At 53.8% G+C, this 20,864-nt stretch overlaps 7 protein-coding genes across 7 annotated transcripts; all 7 read right to left on the bottom strand.

Annotated features, from left to right (window-relative positions):
* Positions 1–1,124: 1,124 nt before the first annotated feature.
* On the bottom strand, positions 1,125–1,814 carry JKF63_01614 (uncharacterized protein; the record flags this gene model as incomplete). Its single annotated transcript, XM_067897660.1, has 1 exon — positions 1,125–1,814. The coding sequence occupies one exon, from the start codon at positions 1,812–1,814 to the stop codon at positions 1,125–1,127; it is 690 nt and encodes a 229-aa protein (XP_067753817.1).
* Positions 1,815–6,141: 4,327 nt separating this feature from the next.
* Positions 6,142–6,798, bottom strand: JKF63_01613 (uncharacterized protein; the record flags this gene model as incomplete). The annotated part of the gene is made up of 1 exon (XM_067897659.1): positions 6,142–6,798. The coding sequence occupies one exon, from the start codon at positions 6,796–6,798 to the stop codon at positions 6,142–6,144; it is 657 nt and encodes a 218-aa protein (XP_067753816.1).
* A 976-nt stretch (positions 6,799–7,774) lies between these two features.
* On the bottom strand, positions 7,775–10,060 carry JKF63_01612 (uncharacterized protein; the record flags this gene model as incomplete). Its single annotated transcript, XM_067897658.1, has 1 exon — positions 7,775–10,060. One exon carries the CDS (start codon positions 10,058–10,060, stop codon positions 7,775–7,777), a length of 2,286 nt encoding a protein of 761 aa, XP_067753815.1.
* A 959-nt stretch (positions 10,061–11,019) lies between these two features.
* Positions 11,020–12,804, bottom strand: JKF63_01611 (uncharacterized protein; the record flags this gene model as incomplete). Its single annotated transcript, XM_067897657.1, has 1 exon — positions 11,020–12,804. The coding sequence occupies one exon, from the start codon at positions 12,802–12,804 to the stop codon at positions 11,020–11,022; it is 1,785 nt and encodes a 594-aa protein (XP_067753814.1).
* A 1,250-nt stretch (positions 12,805–14,054) lies between these two features.
* On the bottom strand, positions 14,055–14,978 carry JKF63_01610 (uncharacterized protein; the record flags this gene model as incomplete). Its single annotated transcript, XM_067897656.1, has 1 exon — positions 14,055–14,978. One exon carries the CDS (start codon positions 14,976–14,978, stop codon positions 14,055–14,057), a length of 924 nt encoding a protein of 307 aa, XP_067753813.1.
* A 985-nt stretch (positions 14,979–15,963) lies between these two features.
* On the bottom strand, positions 15,964–16,752 carry JKF63_01609 (uncharacterized protein; the record flags this gene model as incomplete). Its single annotated transcript, XM_067897655.1, has 1 exon — positions 15,964–16,752. One exon carries the CDS (start codon positions 16,750–16,752, stop codon positions 15,964–15,966), a length of 789 nt encoding a protein of 262 aa, XP_067753812.1.
* Positions 16,753–18,533: 1,781 nt separating this feature from the next.
* Positions 18,534–20,222, bottom strand: JKF63_01608 (uncharacterized protein; the record flags this gene model as incomplete). Its single annotated transcript, XM_067897654.1, has 1 exon — positions 18,534–20,222. The coding sequence occupies one exon, from the start codon at positions 20,220–20,222 to the stop codon at positions 18,534–18,536; it is 1,689 nt and encodes a 562-aa protein (XP_067753811.1).
* Positions 20,223–20,864: the final 642 nt, after the last annotated feature.

The raw sequence follows: 20,864 nt of genomic DNA, 5'->3' as shown, positions 1-20,864 counted from the left end.
TGTGTGTGTGTGCGCTCACCTCGAGTGCTGAGCGCCGTCACTTTTCTTTCTTAGCGTCCACGTGAAAGTCGCTGCTCGTGCCGTTCAGGGTACCCACTGAACAGCAGCACCGGGGGGGGGGGGGATACAAAAGCCTGTCGAGCTGTTCGTGACAGGGTGATGATGGACCCGAAAAAAAAAAACACCATAAATCGAGGGGAAGGGAGGGGGGGGTGAAGAAGGGGGTGTAGAGAACAGGGGAGCTACAAAAGAGGCACAATGTGCTGATGGGCCGGAGCTGAGCGAAAAAAGGTGAAGCGTCGTAATAATCCATAATGATTGCATAGTGCGGCGCCTTGCCACGAGTAGTGAAGGGTGGCAACGTGGACGCACGAGCCGGGAAAAACGACGTGCGGCACGCTGTGCGTGGGCGCCCGCCTCAACTACTGGATGCTTTGGCAGCGGTACACTGAGAGGCGACGTCCATCCCCCCTCGCTACTGCTGTACTTCTACTCCGCCCCCCCCCCTCTCCGAACCGGATCATGATGTTGCCCTCAGCATATATGGGCTCTTCACGATCAGCAGAGACCATGAGGCGGTGAGGTCACCAGCTAAGGAAAAGCGAATAGACAATCACTAGAGTGTTCACCCTTTCCACTTCCTCTTTGGTTTCCAGACAGCCGGCACCCAACAACCTTCTCACAAATGTACACACATTGACGGACCGTCGACCACGGCGCCAGCAAGCCAGACATCCCCCCTACTTCGTGCATGTATAAGGTCGAATGTGCCTACCAGCATATTGATGCGCTCACCAGCGGTCGCACCGATTCAACAGCACACACACACAATCTACGAGTGGGGAAGCACATAAACGTGGCCTCGATAATGAGAGGGCAAAGAGGCGCGTACGCACACGTGTGCATCCATGTGCCTGGTGGAGTACCTGAATAAGTTATGACAGTAATCCGCAGGCGCTGTGGGTCGCCCCGCCACATTTCTTCTGTAGATGCTCCCTCCCCCTCCCCTCTCCACCCGAGAAGACCTGGATGCACTGTGGGGACGCCTTACTTTCCTCCTCGGAGTTTCCTACAGCTGGAGTCCATCGTTGTTACAGTCAGCCCGTTTTTCAGTACCCACGCGCTCACCAGAATTTCCACCACGGCTTCGCCGCCTTCGTGGAGGTGTGGAGGTAGTACAGAGGGTCAAGCACAGCGAAGACGTTGTTTCGAACAGACTCCACATTGCCGTTTGCCTCCACCGTCAGCCACGTATCGCTGGCAAAGGTACTCCGCAGCTCCATGAGCTGCCGGCGATACTGAAGCATGCGCTGCATGATCATCTCTGGTTTGTCCTCAGAGTGCTGCACCAGCGGTTCGCCAGTGTCGTCATCTTTGCCAGCCGCCAGCGGTGGGTTGTAGAGAGTGTGGTAGATACGTCCTGACTTGGGATGATACCAGCGACCGCCAAAGCGCGTGAGGAGCTCCTTTTCAGAAAGCTCCAACTCCACTACCGTGTCAACTTTGACGTTTTCTGCTTCCTGCATCAGCTTTGATTGTTTGCGAGTGCGCGGAAAGCCGTCCAACACGAAGCCATTGATGCAGTCCGGTCGCCTCGTCGCCTCGCTGACCACCTTCACCACAAGCGAATCAGGAATGAGCTCGTCATTGTCGATCAGATGCTTCAGCTGTGAACTGTAAGCGCTATTGCCCAGGTGCACGGCGTTTCGCACGGCCTCACTCGTCGACACGTAGCAGAGGCCGTAGCGCTCCTTCACCACAGATGCGACGGTCGTCTTGCCACCTTGTGGTGGCCCTTCCACGACAATCCTCATCACCTACGCATGCAGTCCGAATTTGGCGGACTCCCTTAGAACGGTGCTCACTGCCGTCACCGCAAGTGAACAGCGGGGGGAAGGAGGAAGGGGGGAGCACCCAAACACGTGCGTGCTTCAAAAATGATAAATAGCACGACGGCCCTACCTTGAACGATTTGTTCAGCGCAGCCTCTGCAAAATGGGGAGGACAAACAGCGATGGCCAAAAGGCCGTCTTCACCTCGAAGAGTAAAGCAACTCCTCTGGCAATTGTGCGAGACCCAGCAAATCAATCACAGTTTGCGGCAGCTCCGATGCCTGGACGAAGAACCGATATGCAAGAACCGTCTTCGGTGTTTAGTGGGTTTGAGTTGACTTCGTAGGGTCCGGGACTCACGGGGTGGGTGGGTGGGGGGACACCTCCCTTGTGTGTGGTTTGTTCGTTCCTTCTGCAACAGCGGCGCTGCCTCCTCGCACGTCCCCCCGACGGCGGTGGCCCATGAAATATCGTGAAATGAGAAAGACAGACAGAGCACATCAAGAATGAGAGGGAGCCAAACAACAGAAGATGGAAGTTGAGGGACTTTTTTTAAAGACGCACACGCACACACACACACACACACCGCAGTGCGCACATAAAAACACGGGAATCAGCTGCAGTCTGTCGCACGTTGCTCGCAAGAGAAGAGGTCGCGACAACCAGGCACAGATGGGCTACACTCACTGCAGATTTGACATAATGGAGCGTGCGGCCTTTCTCCTTAACAGCGGTCACCTATAATGAAGTGGTGTTTCCTGCTCGGTGTAATCGCTGCACCGTGAGAGACATGTCCCTAACTCCATGAGACGAAGCCGGCAACAAGCTCATTTCGGGGCACACTGCAGCAGTGGGCATACGCTGGGACAATGGCGGCACCGTGGCCGAGGCCCCCTGCCCCGCACCTGCCCTTAACACCCTCCCCATTCCCTCGCTACCGCTTCGCAGAACACAGCGTGGTGCAGCCATTCAAATGACTCGCGGGCTTCCCAGCAGTGGGCAAATGAGGACCGGGTGACATACGCTCAGGTCAGGTCGAAGCGTGGAGCACCACCGTGTGTATAGCACAGACATGCCCATTGTCACAAGTCGCTCCAATGAAGCGCCGTGCAGGATTTGGGCAGCCCTCCCCCACAACGATAAGTAGCTCTACCTGACCTATATTGCAGGAGCCAAACCCCTTCCTCACTAAAAGGGCGGGCCAGCATCGGCACGGGGGGGAGGGGGCATAGGGCTCGGGGTTGGTTTCCCCGCCGTGTGGAGAGAGCCACGCCTGTGATGTACCACCACGCTGAGCTGTACCCCCCCCTTCCCCTCCCACACACACTGTCATGGGGATCGCCGCATTATGCGCGATTTTCAATCAGGCGACCCTGTGCAGAGTGAAGACGTAGATCGAGTGTGTTTCTCAGTATTTTAAGGCAATAGGCTGCCAGTACATATTTCATGATACGAGCTTGACACGATCATGTGAAAGTTGAGAATCTTGCAGACGCTTGCACATACACACACACACACACACACACAGTGCCCTCGTTGATCGTTCACTCGTTTTGTGTGTCTCACCTTGACGAGTAAGACTGTTATGTTACACACACACACACTATATATATATATACCTCCTACATGCTGCTCATCGTCTTTGTGAAGGTCTGGCCAAAAAAAAAAATAGATAGTGGAGAGGGCAGTAGGGCAAGCTGGGAGAGAAAGGGAGAAGAGGGGAGAAAAAGAACGAGACGACTACATCTACGGTGTAGATGAATGGCACTGCCAAACACGTATATAAAAAACACAACACACGCATGCGCATCCGAATCGGAAGAAAACATTGTCCCCCCCCCCTCCCCCCCTAAGCCACCACCAGTGCTCACGCCCGTACCGAGAGAGAGAGAGATGCTTGAGGGCAAAATTCGGATGACCAATGCAGTATGACCCCGCTCATGCACACCTTCACCGGAACAGGGGGATAGAAGAGGAGCTCAGATGGAAGGGACAGAGAGAGCCCCCTGGAGGGCACTCACCTTCCCTGACCACGGTGTTGGATACGATAAGCCGCAAAAAGGAAAGAGACAGGCCACAACAGCCAAAAGGATGAAGACATGCGAGACACCCGACCTCTCTCTGTCGGCACCCTGTGCTGGCTTTTCCTCTCCGTCAGTTCAGAATGCAGTTCGCACGGGGGAGGGGCATACCGTTTGAGGAAAAAGAGCGCACGTGAACAACACAGAAGAGAAGCGAAACCGTAACGAGGCCAACAAACGAATTGCGTGGAAAAAACGTGGCGAAGTTTACTTTTTTTTGTCTTGTTGACATCGGCGTTATCATAGAAAACGTAAAGGAAGAAAACGGAGAATTGGGGTGAGGAGGGGGGGTGAGAGAGGGAACGTCTTGTTGAAGTAGTGGTCATGGTATGGTGCATACGGAGCGATGATGCCGCTGGCAGTTGGTCAGCCAATGAAGAGGAAGAGACTTTATGGCATCCAGGGAAGGGAAGAGAGAAAGCGACACATGAAAAGGAGGAAGAAGCGAATCGAAAGATGTCCAAAGATTAAACGCGAGGGGCACGAGAGCAAAGCCACGTACACACAAAGAGCACAGGGACGCGGGGAGAGAGGAGAGCACTTGCTTCACCGGTAAAACACATCCACCCTTCTCGTGCGGGGGAGGGGAGGGGGGTGCGTGGAGGAAGCGGGAAGGAGGAAGCAAAAGTGGGACAGGTGGGCGGATGGATCGGAGTGAAAAAAAAAAGATGGCACACACCCACAGACAAAAAATCCTAAGAAAAACACGTTGGATACGGTCGGTGCAGGCTCGACGCAAAGGGCACCAGTGAAGAGAGGGAGGAAACATGCACTGGAAACACAACGATCCAACATGGCTTGGCGAAGAACACGGGGCACACGATAGAAAGTACACCGCCTACTTCAAAACTCAACGGATAAATGAGGTTTTTTTTTTAGGGCGAAGGTGGGCGATGTCTGAACAAGTCTATCTCACCCCTCCCCCCCCCCGTCCCACAGACATACCACCTGCTTTCTAGAAGCCAGCAATCCTGGGCCATGTGAGAGCTTCGGTGTTGTTGTTGTTGTCGCCTGTGGTGCTTCTCTTGTTGTTGGCGCATAAGCACAAGAGCCCTTCAACGAAAATAAGAAGCGCTACCAAAATCATCTGCGGATACAGAAAAAAAAGGGTTTAGAGCAGCTCATACATACTGACACACAGACCAGCAGACGCACGCGACATCCCTCCTCTCGCTACAGGGAAATGATATCGAAAAGTAACAGCAATCCAAAATAGATGCAAAGACACGGACACCTCCCCCTTTTTTTTCGTAGAGCGCGAAAAAAAAAACACTGAACACAAAAATGGAGAGAGAGGAGGTGGTGTGAAGTGAAAGAGCAACAACAGAAGAAGCGCATCGGTAGTACCCCCTCCCCCTCCCTCCCCCCTCTCTCTCTCCCTTCCACTGGTTGGAAAGTCGAGATCACGAAAGAGGGTAAACGAAATATGGAGAAAAAAACCCTGGAAGGTCAGAGGGATGGCACTACGGTCAAGCTGTTGGCCCCAAAGCAGAAATCACCGCGAAACCAAAAAGACCCAAAGTGTTCTGCGGGTGTGGAGGAAGACGACGGAGACTGGGAAAGTGAATGCACACACAGACACACACACACACATGCACAGACAAAGAAACGTCAGCTAGCATCCAAGAAAAGTTTTTTTCGAAAGACAAACAAACATACGCACACATATACATATATATATATACTGCGCTCGCGGTACCTGCATAATTGATACGCGGCATCCCATAAGTCCCCGTGTCTTACTGCATGTCAAATCGCCCCCGACGTTACTGCGTCCTCGCAGACTCACATCGATGCATTGTTGACTCCCCTACCCACCTTTTCTTCAGGAGAGACTCAATCGGTGACAACAACGGAAAGGTGCGCGAGAAAGAAAAAAACAGAAAAAACATGAAAACAAAAAAGGCACGACAACGACGCAACGTCCCCAACACTAAATGTTTATGTACAGCCTCCACGTAGACGTGTCACCGTTGCCTCGACCATTGCCTGTGAGCTGCGCACACGCACAGACACTACACGTATTGGCGACGACCTCTCTCTCCGCCACCACCGTAAAACATATGTTATCCACTAAAAGTCCTAGAGTGCACCATGCAACTTGAAAAGAGCCGAGAAACTACCACTCATACGCACCGCCTCACTCCACAAAAATATCCTCAAGGTCATGCACGTGTTGTCGCGGCGAAGCAACCGTGGAGACACTTCATCGCTTCTCTTCTTTTCGACTACTTGAGACCTGTTGCTATGCCAATAGGGTCCAACAAAGCGGCAATAGTCTTGCGAACCTCCTCCACAGTGCGGTTAGCGTTGATACTGGAGTACACCCCCTTCTTGGAAAAGTAGTCGGCCAGAGGCCACGTCTCACTTTTGTAGACATCGAGGCGTTTTTTACACACATCACGGCGGTCATCGGGGCGCTGGTAGAGGTCCTCCCCCGTGACGTCATCCTTGCCTGGGGTCCGCGGAGGGCGGAACACCTCGTGGTACGTGCGCCCGCTTCCCTTGTGAATCCATCGACCACTTGTCCGCTCCAGAATTACCTCGTCGGGCACACTGAACTCGATAACCTTGTCTACCCTCTCTCCAGCATCCTCCATCATCTTTGCCTGTATCAACGTGCGCGGGAATCCGTCTAGGATGTAGCCGTAGCGGCACTCGGGGTTCTTGATGCTATCCTTCACAATGCCGAATACAATCTCGTCACTGACAAGCTTTCCCGAATCCATGGCGTCCTTCGCCAGCTTGCCGTTGGCAGTCTTCCGTGCCACAGCGTCACGCAGCATATCGCCTGTCGATAAATGGCACAGCCCATACCGCTCCTGCACATAGGGGCTCTGCGTACCTTTACCGCAGCCGGGGGCACCCATAAGCACGATCTTCATGATTGAGTCAAGATGGGGATCGGGGTGGTGGGAAAAAAAAATAAGTGCGTTGACGGCGAGTAAAAGATTCTCTCTTTATATATAAATATATATAAATGCTTATGGAGAAGAAGGTGGCAAGAGGGTGGGATAGAGCAAGGTGTAAGCAGTTGGGGAATATGCGGGGAGTGGAGGGCGAGGGGGGCGGGGGCGGCGCGAGAACGCCGTGACAAAACAAAAATGAGAAAACAAAATAAGGGAAAAGAGAGAGATTTGGCCGGGGTATATGTGTAAAAAAGAAGCGATGAACCTTGCAGTATGAGAAGTGTTACCTGCAATCAAAACAGCAGCGCATGCATGGCCATAAAAGGGGCTGTGCTGTATTTGCAACGCAGTACAGCCATTGCGCTTTGCATAGCGAGGCACATCGGCTGGTGGTTGTGCCGCGCGCCAAGAGGCGGAGATGCTACGGGTGGACCGGCAGTCCTGAGAGGCGAGATGTCCAACCAACGACAAACGGGAATAACAACGCGTGGTGCACACTTGTATGAACATGTTGTGTTGAACTTGCAGCTAACACGTTTTTCCCAATTCGCTCGCGCGAACGAGACCAGTACAAATTTTGGAAAATGCAGCGAGCAAAAAAAAAAAAGAGCACATGAAGTGCTGCAACAACTCCCCCTTCCACCCCCCCCACACACCCACAGGCAATGCGCCGACGTACAGGTGTGTGCGTGTCTGTGGGTGAGTTGAGTTGAGGGGGAGGGGGGGGGGGGGAAGGGCGACGGAAGTAGAAAAACCGAAAGGGATCAGCAGTGGCCAAGGGACATCCATCTACTCTAAAAAAAAAAAAGAGAGGCAAAGATTGGAGAGGTAGTGATGATGGGGTAAAGGCCCCCCCCCCACGCGTGTGCGGGAATGCGGACCGCTGCTGTTGGTACAAACGCGCTCCCTCCCTCGCCATCGCATGGTCACTGCTTGCGCTTCACACGCCAGGCTAGACAGTTTGCAAGACTCGCGTTCCGTAGCGGCGAACCAGCTCCTCCGTCGAGAGAGGCGGGAAGAGAACATTACGAATCTCAGCGAGACGCTCATACTTGGGATATCCTGTGTGGTACTGCGGCCCCGATTGGGTGTTCTGTGGGGACTCCCATGGAACCACACAGCACCGCTCACAGCAGTCGTTTGCGTAGCAGCGAATCTTGATGGATCCGAATGTCAAGTACAGCTGCGCAAATGTGGCCTTGTGATTGCGATGCAGGCGGATGCAGTACCTGTTCTGCTTCTGAGAGACGTAGTAGGCGCGAATCGAGTCCTCGTAGTGGGCTTTGATGCGCTCTGGGGTGATAGGCTTCGTCGCCGAGAGCGTGCTCCATACCTCTGTCACCTGCGAGGTTCGCACCACAGCACCTGGGCTGCCATACTCCGGCGCCAGGCACCAAAAGACCTCTGCCAGCAGCTTTTTCGTTTCGAAATCCTCGACTGGGACCTGCACACTACGTGGCATGGGCGGTAGTCGGACCTCAAAAGGACTACTGGTGGTCTGCGCAAGCCCCTGTGCTGCGGAGCCTGCGGTCGAGACGCTGTCACGAAGTAATCGAAAGGATGCACTTGTTGCCGCCTCCTGCACTTCGCCATCATCAGGCAAGGACGAAAACGCGGAGGCATCTCGTACGATGCAGGCAAGATCCATAACCCAGGCACTCACCACATCCCTTGCCAAAGGGCAGGAAGGGGAGGGCCCGTTCATTTCCGCCGCCGCTGCTCGCACCTGCGGAGGGACGAGCTGGGAGAGAAACTCGGACAGTGCAGCCGACGTCAACTCAGTAACCCCCGGCAACACCGGCAGAAAAAATCGGAAATGCTGCTCCAGATGTTTCACCAGGTACCGCTGAGCTTTGCACGCCTCCACATCTGCGGCGAGAAGAAGGCTGTGTAGTACGCGTGGTGCCGCCGCCCCAACTTCGTTATCCGGGAGGACAATACTCAACTGCCGGAGCTGCTCCACCATCAAGTCATCTCCGGCACCACTCGCCAACGCACTACATCCTGTTCCATCAGGTGCTTTGACGTTGTACGGTAGACGAAAAGCGCGCCAACGGGTGTACACACCGAAGTCCACACACCGCAGCAGCAAGGCGGAAGCCTGCCGGACTTCACCACTCCTCCCCACGGAGTCGTCTAGCGAGGACGGTGCTGCCGATGCATTCTCTTCTTCCCGAAGTCGTGAACGAAGCCGAGCCATGAATCTGTGCAGCTCTTGCACTGATTCCAGCGCCGCCCGGTCGGCTAAACGAAAATGCGCGTGAAAACTGAGCTTCAGCTGCTGCAAGGAGACTGGCGCCGAAGGTGAATTAGAGCGTTGCCCTATTTGAAGGCTACTCGTTAGAACCAAGCACTCCTCCACTCTTGTTTGGAATTCATTCTCCACCTCCCGGCGAAGAGAGGTAAGCAGTGTGAGCAGCACCCTCTCCACTGCCGCGGCGGAGAAAGCCGTCACCGACCCTACCTCCTTGCCTTCGCCACAGCTCTGCACAAGCAAAGCATCACTTGGTCCATCGTGCACCGGATCATACGAAAAATCCAGGTCGAAGTAGGGATCTACAGGACTCGTCTCATCGACCAGCACGTACAGGTTGCGCTCCTGTGGGCGGGGTATAGCGCTGATGAATTCGGCCACGGCACTTCGATGGTCAATGCGTGCCGAAGAGTCCACGGCTGATTCATTCGTGCCTCGTACCTTGGCGCTCCAACGCGGAAGAACGTTGAACATTTTACTTCCCGAGCCCCCTCTGCGGTCAAGTGCAAGAGGAATAAGGCCACGGTGGGCGCCATAGCCACGCGCTGCCAGCGCCTCAACCCGCGTGGGGTAGAAGGACGAGCGGAGACGAAGAGCATTCGGTACACGTACCCCCAGCGAAGTAAGCGGCGATGAGGCCATCTTTTTCCACGGCAGCGCTTCTGCACTCCCGCCGCGGAGACGTTGAGGGCTGCGCCAGTACCGATCTGCTGGAACACCAACAGCAGCCCACGCGTCGCTCAGCACCTGGAAGGCGGAGTCATCTACCCCGTCCATGAGGGCGTCGAGTTGGTCGCTGCTGCTACGTGGATCAATGACACCTCCACGAGGGCCGGAAACTATGAACAATGGATTGATGGAGTTGCACAACTCACTGTCGTCGAGGCCGCTGTCATCATTACCACTTGCTGCCCGCACGCTAATTGTAGAAGGCGCTGCAGCAGGCGCACTCGCCTCGATGCGAGCGGCCTTTTGCACTGACATGTTGGCTGCCCTCACCGAGGCGCTGGCGCCAGAAGATAAGGAGAGGTGAAACCTCTTGGGTAAAAAAAAAATAAAGACACAAGAGAGCACAACCGAGTCACCTCGGACACCATGTACGATGTCGTGTCAGTGGGGGAAGGGGGGGGGGGTTCCGGGTAGTACCGTCAGAGTAGACGCGGGAACCTTGAAAAAGAGGCGACAAAGCCGTGTGGAGTTGCCGAACGAAGAGACCAGCACACACGCACAAGAAACCGTCAGAGTACCGCAAATCGAGGCGACAAAAAGGGGAAACGGTGGAAGAGAGAATCGCATAGCAAAGACGAGCACACGCCTCAGCGCATCGGTTAGCACCCTGATGAGAACAACACAGTTCACGATAAACACTGCAAAGAGGGCTGCCTTTCGGCTGCAGGCCTGACACAGTGGACACACGCCGTCCGTTCGTCCCATGCGCGTGCACCCGCGGTGTTCCTGATTTCGACAACCGGTAGTGTTGGTATTTTTTGTTCCTTGCGTGCTTCACTGAATTTTATGAGCTTTTTGGATTCAATTTTTTCTACAAAAAAAAAGAATACAGGAGAATGATGGCGCATACACGATTTCGAGGATGATGAAGGAAGGAGAAGCAGTAACGATCCATCACCCCTGGCGAGCCGTTGAGAGAGAGAGAGATCACCGTGCGAACTGCCCGAGTCATCGGCTCTCTGCAGCTCACTTAGCTGTGGAAAGAAGGTACATCCACCGTGCGAGCATGATAAGAGCAGCAACAGCAACTGGAGAAACTACACAAGAGCAGAAGTCGCAAAAACAAAAAGACCCCTGCAGACACGGATGAAAACATTGTGAAGAAACAACGACTAAAAACGCGAAGCAAAACATCGAACGCGAACATCAGCACGCCTGCTCAGGAAATTATACTGACCATCAGTGTTCCCAATGATACCACTCAGCTGAGACGGTCAGCCGTCATTTGCAAAAGCGATTAGGTTACGCTCCGCCGACAAGCAGGTGAGTTGCATCTTCAACGCTGAAAAGCTCAACATCGCACGCGCTGCTGCCTCCATCTTTATGTCTTCACTTCGCTTATCGTCCGGCTGGTTGATGCAAATCGCCCCTCTCACCGAGTCAATGCGTGCGTCCATACGGTTGCTGGAAATGAGGGCAGTCACCGCCTCCGCGACTTCCTCAGGTGAGTCGATCCCCAAATCTACCGCGGCGTCGGCCAGGAACGCTGTTCGTCGTGCATGAAGGTAATGAAAGCAGAAGCTATGCATTACGCACTGCAGCAAACTCTTGGCAACGGTTGCGTCGATGTGTGGCTCATGAGCCAAGTAGCGAGCTGCTGCCTCTTTAGCATACCTCCAGGCCGCTCCCAGCTGGCCTCGCCAAAGGGCGTCGAGGAGGCTTGTGAGCTCGCTGCACGTTTCGTATACTTCCCGACACTCTACACACATGCGCAACTGTTCGAGAGCCACCGAAAGAGGAAGGGAGCCGATAGCCGACAACACGAGAAGAGTGCTGAAGGATGCGGCAGGAGCAATGACAGCCGTGACCAAAGGGGCGAACTCATCCAGATAGTGATCAGATGCCGTACCGCAGACGTGATGGGAAGAGTACGGGAAAAGGGTTGACATCACACTGCACGCGCCTGCTTGCATACTCGGTCCCACTAATTGAGGGCCCAGTTGCCTGACGCGAACCGTGGATTCTGGAAAAAAACGGATGCTCGAATAACGTACCGCTCCCCAGAGGCAGGAGTGTGCCCCAATCTCATCCCCCAGAAGCGCCTTGGCAAATCCTTCGAATCTCCCCAATGAACCATCCACGTAGGCGGTGACTGTGTTGAAGAACGCGCTGTATGTGAGAGTCAGGTGCCAGTATGCCTGCACCTTAGAAAAGAAAGGCATTAATGGGTGAGATGACAAGGGCATCTCGACAATGTCTTGATCCTTGATGCCAAGTTGGTCGAGCAGTGCCGTAACTCGTTGAATATCGTCGTCTACCCGCACCAGCTGTAGTGTCTTCTCCACCGAAGCGACGCCGCCACGGCTGGCTAAGGTCAGAGTGAGGTGCAGGCGCGACAACTCTAGGGACCCAAAGATAGCCGCTGGATCTTCTCTGGAGGAGACGCGGTCAACGTAGTCTGTTGCCTCAGCAAAGAGACAAGACACGCCGTCCCAATCACCCGTTGCGGCGGCCTTCCGCATTAGGTCAAGATATGGGCCGACCAGTGCAAGCGCCTCCTTCAAACAAATAAATCGGTATCCGTATTTCCTGCTTCGCACAGTGTGTGAGCAGCACGCCGCCGCGGTGAAGCTCCACGGGTCGTCGTCACTGAGGTTCCACCACTCCACCAGCGTCGCTGTCCTACTTCGTCCATTGTCGCATGCATCACCGGTGGTGTACGCGGCTGCAGATACCCTGATATTTCGCATTTCCATCGGGGGCATCTCCCGCCTGCTGACCACGGCGTCAGAAAGCACACGCGCGCGCTGCATCACACGGCTCTTCAGGACCTCCATGCTCTCACCGCTGCACCTCTGTAATAGCTCTCTGTTTCCCTGTTTACAGCACCACTGCTCGAGCGCTTCCACCTCGCTCACATTGCAACTCTGCCGGGATAAGTACTGCAGCAACGGAGGAAGCGCCGCTTGGACCTCGTTCTTATCATTGCTAGTCAAGACACTTGCGCTAAGGCGCGCGTACCTCTGCAGAGACGGCATTGCCGGGGCGTCGAGCGTCATCGTGTCAGTACTAGAAACTTATTCCTCTGCCATCACTCAAGCAAGCACTTCCATGGAGCACAGTGCCTGTAGCCGTGCACAGAAAACGGGGAAGGGGATTGCCAGACGCTCAAACGCTTGGGAGCTGCGTGGTAGCTATGCTTCGGAAGCGCGTGATATCGCCCCGCTCTCCTATTTTGTGACTAAAACTCGGTCTTCTCTCTACGGTGTGTTCGTGTCCTTCAGATCTTCTATAACAAAAAAAAAACACAGACTGAACAAGTGCTGCTGCAGCTGCTGGAGTAGAGAAAGGGCGAAATACACACACACCTCTGACTGCCCACACATGTGCTCCCTCGAAGGCCTACTACGCACAGAAGAGTGAGTAGAAAAGGAAGGGAAAAGCATAACAGGAGGGTGGTCACCATGAATGCATCGATCTGTGTGATAATTTTACGAGTCTTCTCTCCTGTTGCTGTTGTCCGAAGCGTCTCTGAGAGCACTTCTGAAGCCTTTCGCTACACCTCTTCTGAAGTACAGCACAACAGTGAACGCTGGAGTGGAAACAGGGGTCAGAGATCAGTGCAAGATTTGGCTGTGCTAAGTGGTTCCTCATCCACACATCACAGACAGACATATACGCATGCACACCCTTTGTGTAGAGGAGGATGTGACAGGGGATATTTTAATACTCACGTTGGCGTTCACTGCACGTGGAAAGGCAGTCCACCTCGCAAAGAGCGCCCCACCAGATTAAGTGTGCAACAGTATGACAGTGCGCGGGAATGCGGCGGGGTGGGAAGGCCGTCACACATCCATCGGCGTGCCTTCACCCCTCTTTGCGCACGGCGGATGAGATGACGACCCCGCCTCTCAGCGGCTGCCACTGATGAATACAGACAACTCGCCTCAACTTCCCTACACACAAGGGCATAAAAGGGGGACAGCAGAACGGTAAAGATACGTAACTGGAAAAAATAAGATTATCTGTGAAAGAAAATGGTTAAAAAAAAAACCAACGCCCCCGCGCGACGCTCGACGACTTCCCTTTTCTGTTGACGGTGAGTCCCTCGCGGCTCCAGACTATGTCTCCTCGTCTCGACATGCTATACCACATGCTTGTCACCCTCTGCATACCGTATACATCAACACACGTGCACGCGTACGCGAGAGTCTTTTGGTGTGTGTTCGTGCAATCCGGTGGCAATCAGACACGAAGCGAGCGGCCTCAAACAGGAGAAAAGACTCTCTTCTGATTCGTCGCACTGGAGCTACCAGTATTGAGGGTAGGGAGAGCGTGAAGGCACCAGGTTATTCAGGAACCATGCACAAATGACTGTGAAAAGGGCACCGAATAGCACGGGGGTGACGACGAAGAGAAAGCCTTGGTCATCATAATATGCGTTGATTCTCACGTTGGCGGCGGATATGACAGTCGCGCTGGCAGGCGGGTGCAATGTGTTTGTGAAAATCATGAGCACAAGATGAAGTGCCACGCCAAGGGCACCGGCGCAGTACTGTCCAAATGGCTGCTGTTTCACCGAGCGGAACGCGTTTGTGAGCGCGATTCCGATAATCGCAGCGGTGACGTGCGCAACAATGACGTTCCGCGGCTGCGCAATCGGCGCCTTGGGGACGGCGTACACAACAGTGCATGACGCCCCGAGGGCAGGAAGAAAAATGGAGAGTGTGTTGTTCAACAGCGGATGAATGCCGTAGTGCTCGATCAAACCAAGCACAATCAAGGTGAAACAGATGAACATGAAGGCAATGAGTTGATCCCAAGAGGGGGAGAAACCGTACACGTCCAATGACTGATTGAAACCGGAGAGACGGCTCCAGTACCATGCAGGAAAGCGGCTAATCGCCGGCCACCCCCGCAGCGCCCTCGCCTCCCTCTTCACCACAGCCACCTCTTCCGGAACCACCCCGGTTGTAACTCCTGTTTTATTCTCCAGAAAGTGAGAATTGACCTCCTGCGCGACTACAGACACGTTTGCGCCCGACTGCAGATCCTCTGCGAACGACTCGCCATTTGACCGAACGGCCCTCTCTGAAGCCGGCAATCCCTTGCCATCATTGCCAACCGGCACACCTGACTCCACGCGACGCGGTGCAACAGCATTGTCATCCCCACACAACCGGCTATTTATACCGGCATTGGCGTCCCTATGGGTGACCTGCACACCTGCCATTGTCGCCATTTCTCCCTGTTATTACTTCGAAAAGGACAAAAGGCAGCGCGATAGCTCACTTCTTTACGCATCCAGTTCAAAGGACCGTCATGGAGCGTTGCTCGTGTGGAAAGCTCACAAAAAAAAACAAAACGAATGGGCGTCAAGGAGATTTGAAAGTATCAGCCGTGTGGAAAACTCTCCATCACACAAACAAACATTGACTGTTGCGTGTGCACAATAGTGTGGAGGCTCAGCATCTGGCGCCCCCTTCCACCCGCGCTCGCGACACCCTCACTGTCGACATGGCGGTGTCCTTTCCGAATTCCGCCGTGTTCGAGTCCCCATCAAGTGAGATTTCACACAAAGGAGTGTAGACCTCAGTATCCCTCTCCTCCGTCACCCAAAGATCCCCTTGTCGTCGTGGGCAACAAAAAAGGGGGGGAGCGAGGTGGTGGAACCATCAAACGCGCACAATGACTCGGTTCCCAGAGACCCCAAATAAGAGCGAAGTATGGCAAAAAGAAAAAAAGAATCGAAGTCCATCGCTGGAGCAGCAGGGCGCACTTTGGCTCGTTCATCACCGCGCCATTTATCTTTTCTGACACACTTCCGGCTGCGCCCCCTCCCTCGTTTATTTTTGTTGCGGTCTTTCCAACTTCAAAACTAAAATAAAATGCCCGCCAGGCCATCCAGTGCTGCCCCCCCCCGCCCGCCCTCCGGCCCACGGGGTCGTTTGATGAAAAGGGAAGATGCGTAGGGTGTGTGTGTGTGTGGGAGGGGGAGGGGGGGGGGGGGCGCACCCTCCCGTCTTAGAGCATTAGCAGTCAAGAAAACAAGTAAACATGTGATGAGGCTGAGGAGATGGGGAAGAGTGAGGAGCGTGAGAATGGGAAAAACTGCACGACGGCGCACACGCATGTTAACAACAAAAAAAGGTGGTGTTTTTTTAATAGGATTTTGTTGAGTTAAGGGGAGGCGAGTAGCGCTTCTACACGACCGCCCGTCACCACCAAAGCGGATAGCAACGTCGCCAGGGTACAAGGTTGTTGAAGATCCAACCTAAAAAGACGATCACACAAGGGCCTAGTGCACCCGGGGCTACCATGAACATGAAGCCTTCATCCTTCATCTGACCATAGAGATGAAAGACGGCCAGGCAGGTGGTAGCTGAAGCAGAGGGCTGCAGCGAGCTCGTCAGCATCATAAGAGCCGTGAGCATGCCAACCGCGAAGCCGCATGCCAACTGCTGGCTCAGCGGCTTTGGCAACGAGTTGGTGACGTGGGCCCATGACACGCCAAGAAACGCCCCGACGATGTGAGAGAAGATCATTGCACGCGGTTGTGACCCAGGAGAAGAAGGAAGACCCATCACCAGGCAGCAGGAAGCGCCAAAGGACGGAAGGTATGAAAGAAGGCCTAAGCTGTGCGGCTCGAGACCAAAAAACTGAATGACAGCAAGCAGAATGAGCGTGATGGCTGTGAAGAGGAAGGATGGAATAACGTCCCATGACGGATTAAAACACGATGGGCCTGGCTTGCCGGCACCCTTTAATCGGGACAGGTACACACGCAAGAAGCTCTTGCACTTTTGCTGCTTCTCTTCGGTGAGCTCTCGAGAAACCTCTGTCGCTGTCGCCGTCGCCGTCGCTGCCGCCGCTGCGCCCTCTGCACGGTTCCCGTTCTCTTCTAGGGTCAACGGTTCGTGCACGTTACTCACCACCTCGCTGTTGCAGTCACTCCCGTCAGCCCTCGGAGGCCTGTGCGAATTCACACTAACCGATGCGCTTCCCATTATTACTCCTGTGGTGCTGGTGTGGAACAGCGGAAAAAAAAAGTCCCTTCCAGAGATTTTGTATGGATGGGAGAGAGGACCGTGATCAGACAAACAAATATACACTCCGGTGATTGGTGTGTAAGACGGCTGAGGTTCTCCGTAAGCCGGCAGGTACCTTGAGGACAATCCGAAGCAAGAGGACGCCCAAGCTCGCCTGGCACCAGACATACACCGAAGGGGGGTTGGGGGGCATACGAAAGGGCAAAGGGGGTGACGAAGAGAATTTTTCAGAAAGCAGAAATGTGAGAGAACAGCCACGAATGCAAAACCCCCATTAGCAGCGGCACGCAACAACAGGGGACGGTAGAGAACATACACCCGCGCACCTGCGTTTTACCTTATCCAGGCGCATCCTTCGCCATGACACTGCACTTGAATGTCGCCCCCCTACCTCACCTAGACGGCGCCCAGGACGTTTGCCTTAGCACCCTGACGCGAGCTCTGGAGAGCTGCGGGAGACTTGCCTCTGACGCGGTTGTAATCTCATTTGTTTTCAGTAAGCACTTCGGTCTCGCCGAGTCGACGGGGAATGAGTGGAGATCCAAAACAAGACTTTGTCTCTCCTGTGTAAGCAAAACCTGCCCCCCCCCTTTCTTTTCCTCGTCCTCCTCCATTCCCCCACCTCTCTATCACTCTCAAATGAGTGGGAACCTCGCCACGCTGCGCGCACGGTATGTGTGTATCTACCTGCGTGACAAGAGCAATAAACAATTAAGTGAGAAACATAATTTATGGGCAATAGAAGAGAGGAAGAGTAATCAAAGATGTGAAGGAGTGAGGAGAGGAACAACAAAAAGACAGCGTAGGGTCCGAGGTGACAAAAAGGGGGGCCTTTCAAAAGAAAAAAGGGGGGAGGGGGGAAGTAAAAAAATACATATAGAGAGAGAGGAAAGTGAAGTGTGCATACAACGGTGTACAAGGGGGAGAAAACGTAAGAGTAAAAACAGGGCTAATCAAAAGTAACGAGGTGGGAAAACACGACTGGAGGAACAGCTGCAAGAGCGCGCGGTCGTGCTGTATATGCGTGAGCTCTTCCCAGTTTCGGGCAATCTCTCTCTCTCTGCGATTGTATTTTCGCTCTCGTCTATCTGTTCTTTTTTTTTTCCAAAGTCCCCTCAGCCACCTGGGGACTCCATCTTTGCCACTGCCGCCTCTCTGCCCTTTGGGCTCCAGTAGCGGTGTCACCCTTTAGAGTTCACAGCGCAGAAGTCAGAGATGGTGACACAGAAAAGCGTATGCAGCGTTTTTCAAGTCAGAAAGAAAACAGGAGGGAAGGACTGCAGAGGAGAAGGGAGAGGGGGGGAAGGTATCACCAACATAGAAATAGGTAGGGACAAAGTCCAATAGAACCAAAAAATGAGAAAGAGGGATCGGGGCAGCCTCGATAAGGCGTCACGTATCCCAGCGTCGCTCACTCTGCCAGACCACATCGTACACAACTGTGGGAGGCAAACAATAAAAAAGAAAGAGAAAATGTAGATAGCGGAGGAGCAGAATGCGATTGTACGACTCGCCGCGTTGTCTCCAGAGTCGCTAACCCTACAGCCCCCCTCTTTATGTTGTTTTGGCCCAACTGGTCAGTGCGTGCAGCGGAGCGACACCACCTATGTGTGTGTGTGTGTGTGTGTGTTTTTCCCCCTTTTGAGGGGGCGGATAGAAAAGCTTCAAGTGTATAACAGTCCTCCTATTGCACTGTTGTCGATGAGCTGATGCAGAACGGACAACAATGTCTGCCCTCATTAGAGCTTGTTCGGGGGGAGCCATTGATACTTATCCTGGTACTTGAAGCCGCTCTTGAGAACGAAGTCATCTGCCACCACAGGGCCTCGTGTGCCGGCCTGGTACGGAATCGGCTGAATCTCTCCACGGTCGATTTGGTGCAGGAGTGGAGTAAAGATGTGCCACGCCACATCAAGCTCGTCCTTGCGTACAAAGTTCGTGGTGTTACCTAACAGTGCGTCGTTGATGAGACTCTCATAGGCATCGGGGAGGCGCACACTGTACCGAGAGTGGTACGTGAGATCCAACTCTGTCTGGTGCGTCTGCCGCAAGTCCTCACTGACACCGGGAACCTTAGTGGTGATCTTGAGATACATGGCCTCGGACGGCTGGGCACGAATGACGAGCTCGTTGCGCTGCGTCGCATCACCGTAGGGATGAACCTCGTCCTTGAACTGGATTCGGATCGCCACATATTTCTGCTCTACAGCCTTGCCAGCTTTAAGAATAAAAGGGACGCCTTCCCAACGGTCGTTGTTGATGTTAAGCCGCACCACCGCGAACGTGGGGCAAGTGCTGCCCTTGGGTACGGTTATGTCATCAAGGTAACCAGGCATAGAGCCGTCGGCCGAGGCAGTGTACTGGCCTAGGACGCAATCCTCCTTGGAGATCGGCTTAATACACTTTAGCAACGCCACTTTCTCGTCACGGATACGCTCGGCGTCGAGAGACTTCGGCTTCTCCATGGCCAACAGGGCAAGAATCTGAGTGAGATGATTTTGCATAACGTCTCGGATAATGCCAATGCTGTCAAAGTAGCCACCGCGGCCCTCAGTGCCGATGAGCTCTTTGAATGTGATCTGCACGCACGCGATGTTCTTCGAGTTCCATATAGAGCTGAAGATGCGGTTAGCGAAGCGGGTCGTGATGATGTTCTGGACCATTTCCTTGCCGAGGTAGTGGTCAATGCGGTAAAGCTGTGACTCGCTGAAGAACGGCTCCAGCGCGCGGGATAGCTTGGCCGAACTCTCAGTGTCGAAGCCGAATGGCTTTTCAATAATCACCCGCACCCACCCGCCGGCCTCCTGCGGCATCGCACCTTTGTGAATGCTTTCGCAGGCACCCGCGAACGCTGATGGAGGAAGCGCAAGATAGAAGAGGCGGTCGCCACCCCTCTCAGGGCCTTTGAAGGCATCCTCCTTCTCACGGATCATTTTATCTAGACGCTTCAAGTCCTCCACCTTGTCATACGCTCCCGAGAAGTAGCTGATGTGCCTCAAGAAGTCCTCGGCGTGGGAACTGTTATTCGATATCATTGAAAAGTACTTCATTAGTGTCTCATGCTTCCACTTCTCGACATCCTCTACCTTGGTGCGAGCATAGCCAATGATGTTGATCGCCGGGGGTAGGAGTCCATCGCAGTACAGCTGGAAGAGGGCAGGGAACGTCTTTTTCTTGGCCAGATCACCGCTGGCACCGAACACAATAATAGTAATTGCACGGCGCTTCTGCTCATCCTTCACCCTGGAAGCGATGCGGCTGGGCGCTTTTGTGATGCTGTCCTCCTGAAGATCAAGTGCCGACTTGGAGATGAACTGGAGAACATCATCTGGTTTCTTCTCCAGCACCTGTGCGCGGATGGTGTCCAGAATGTTGTCGACATCAGTCACGTAGGGATCGTTCTCCGTATCGGAATACTCTGCCTGCATGGTGCACGCTTGATTTGTACACAAGTGATCAATACCAGCTAGCGAGGGGAGGAGGGGGGGGGGAACGGGAAAAAAAGATTTAGGTGGTTGTATAAAGGGGTCGGGGTTGAAAGGCAAAATCCCGCTTCTCGGAAAGCCGTGCGCTCTTATCGTCCTTCTTTTTTCTGTTCACTTTCTTTTTTTCTATGCTAAGCGCCTGTTGGTAGACGGTGTGCTAAATAGAACGAGAAGCTAAAGTGGAAAAGAAAAGCGGTGCGCGCATGAGTGGATGATAAAGTAGCGCCGCTGGCGCAACGCACTGGTGCCATTTCTTTAAATGCACAAGCGCTTCCTTTTCTTAGAGAGGGTGACCAGACATACGCCCTATAGAGCATCAAAGACAAGCGACAAGGTCCGTACCCCTTTGAGCACCCCGATCGTGTACAACTTCCCCTTGCGAGATGCCGTTTGGTGAAAAGGACCTCATTGAACAGCCTGTAAGGGAAGGCCGCAGCGAGATAAGCCAACCCTGCACATGTACATTTGTGCATACCTTCTCGATTGGTGTTTTTTTTTCGTTGTAAAGCATCGCATTCACTATCAAAGCATCACGCGAGAGGAAGAGGAGTATATATAGACAAAAAAAGTAAGTGCTAATGATGT

The sequence above is a fragment of the Porcisia hertigi genome, chromosome 34, assembly GCF_017918235.1.
Source record: "Porcisia hertigi strain C119 chromosome 34, whole genome shotgun sequence".
Classification (NCBI taxonomy): domain Eukaryota; phylum Euglenozoa; class Kinetoplastea; order Trypanosomatida; family Trypanosomatidae; genus Porcisia; species Porcisia hertigi.
The sequence above is the reverse complement of the archived record's forward strand: the minus strand, read 5'-3'. Positions and strand labels throughout refer to the sequence as shown.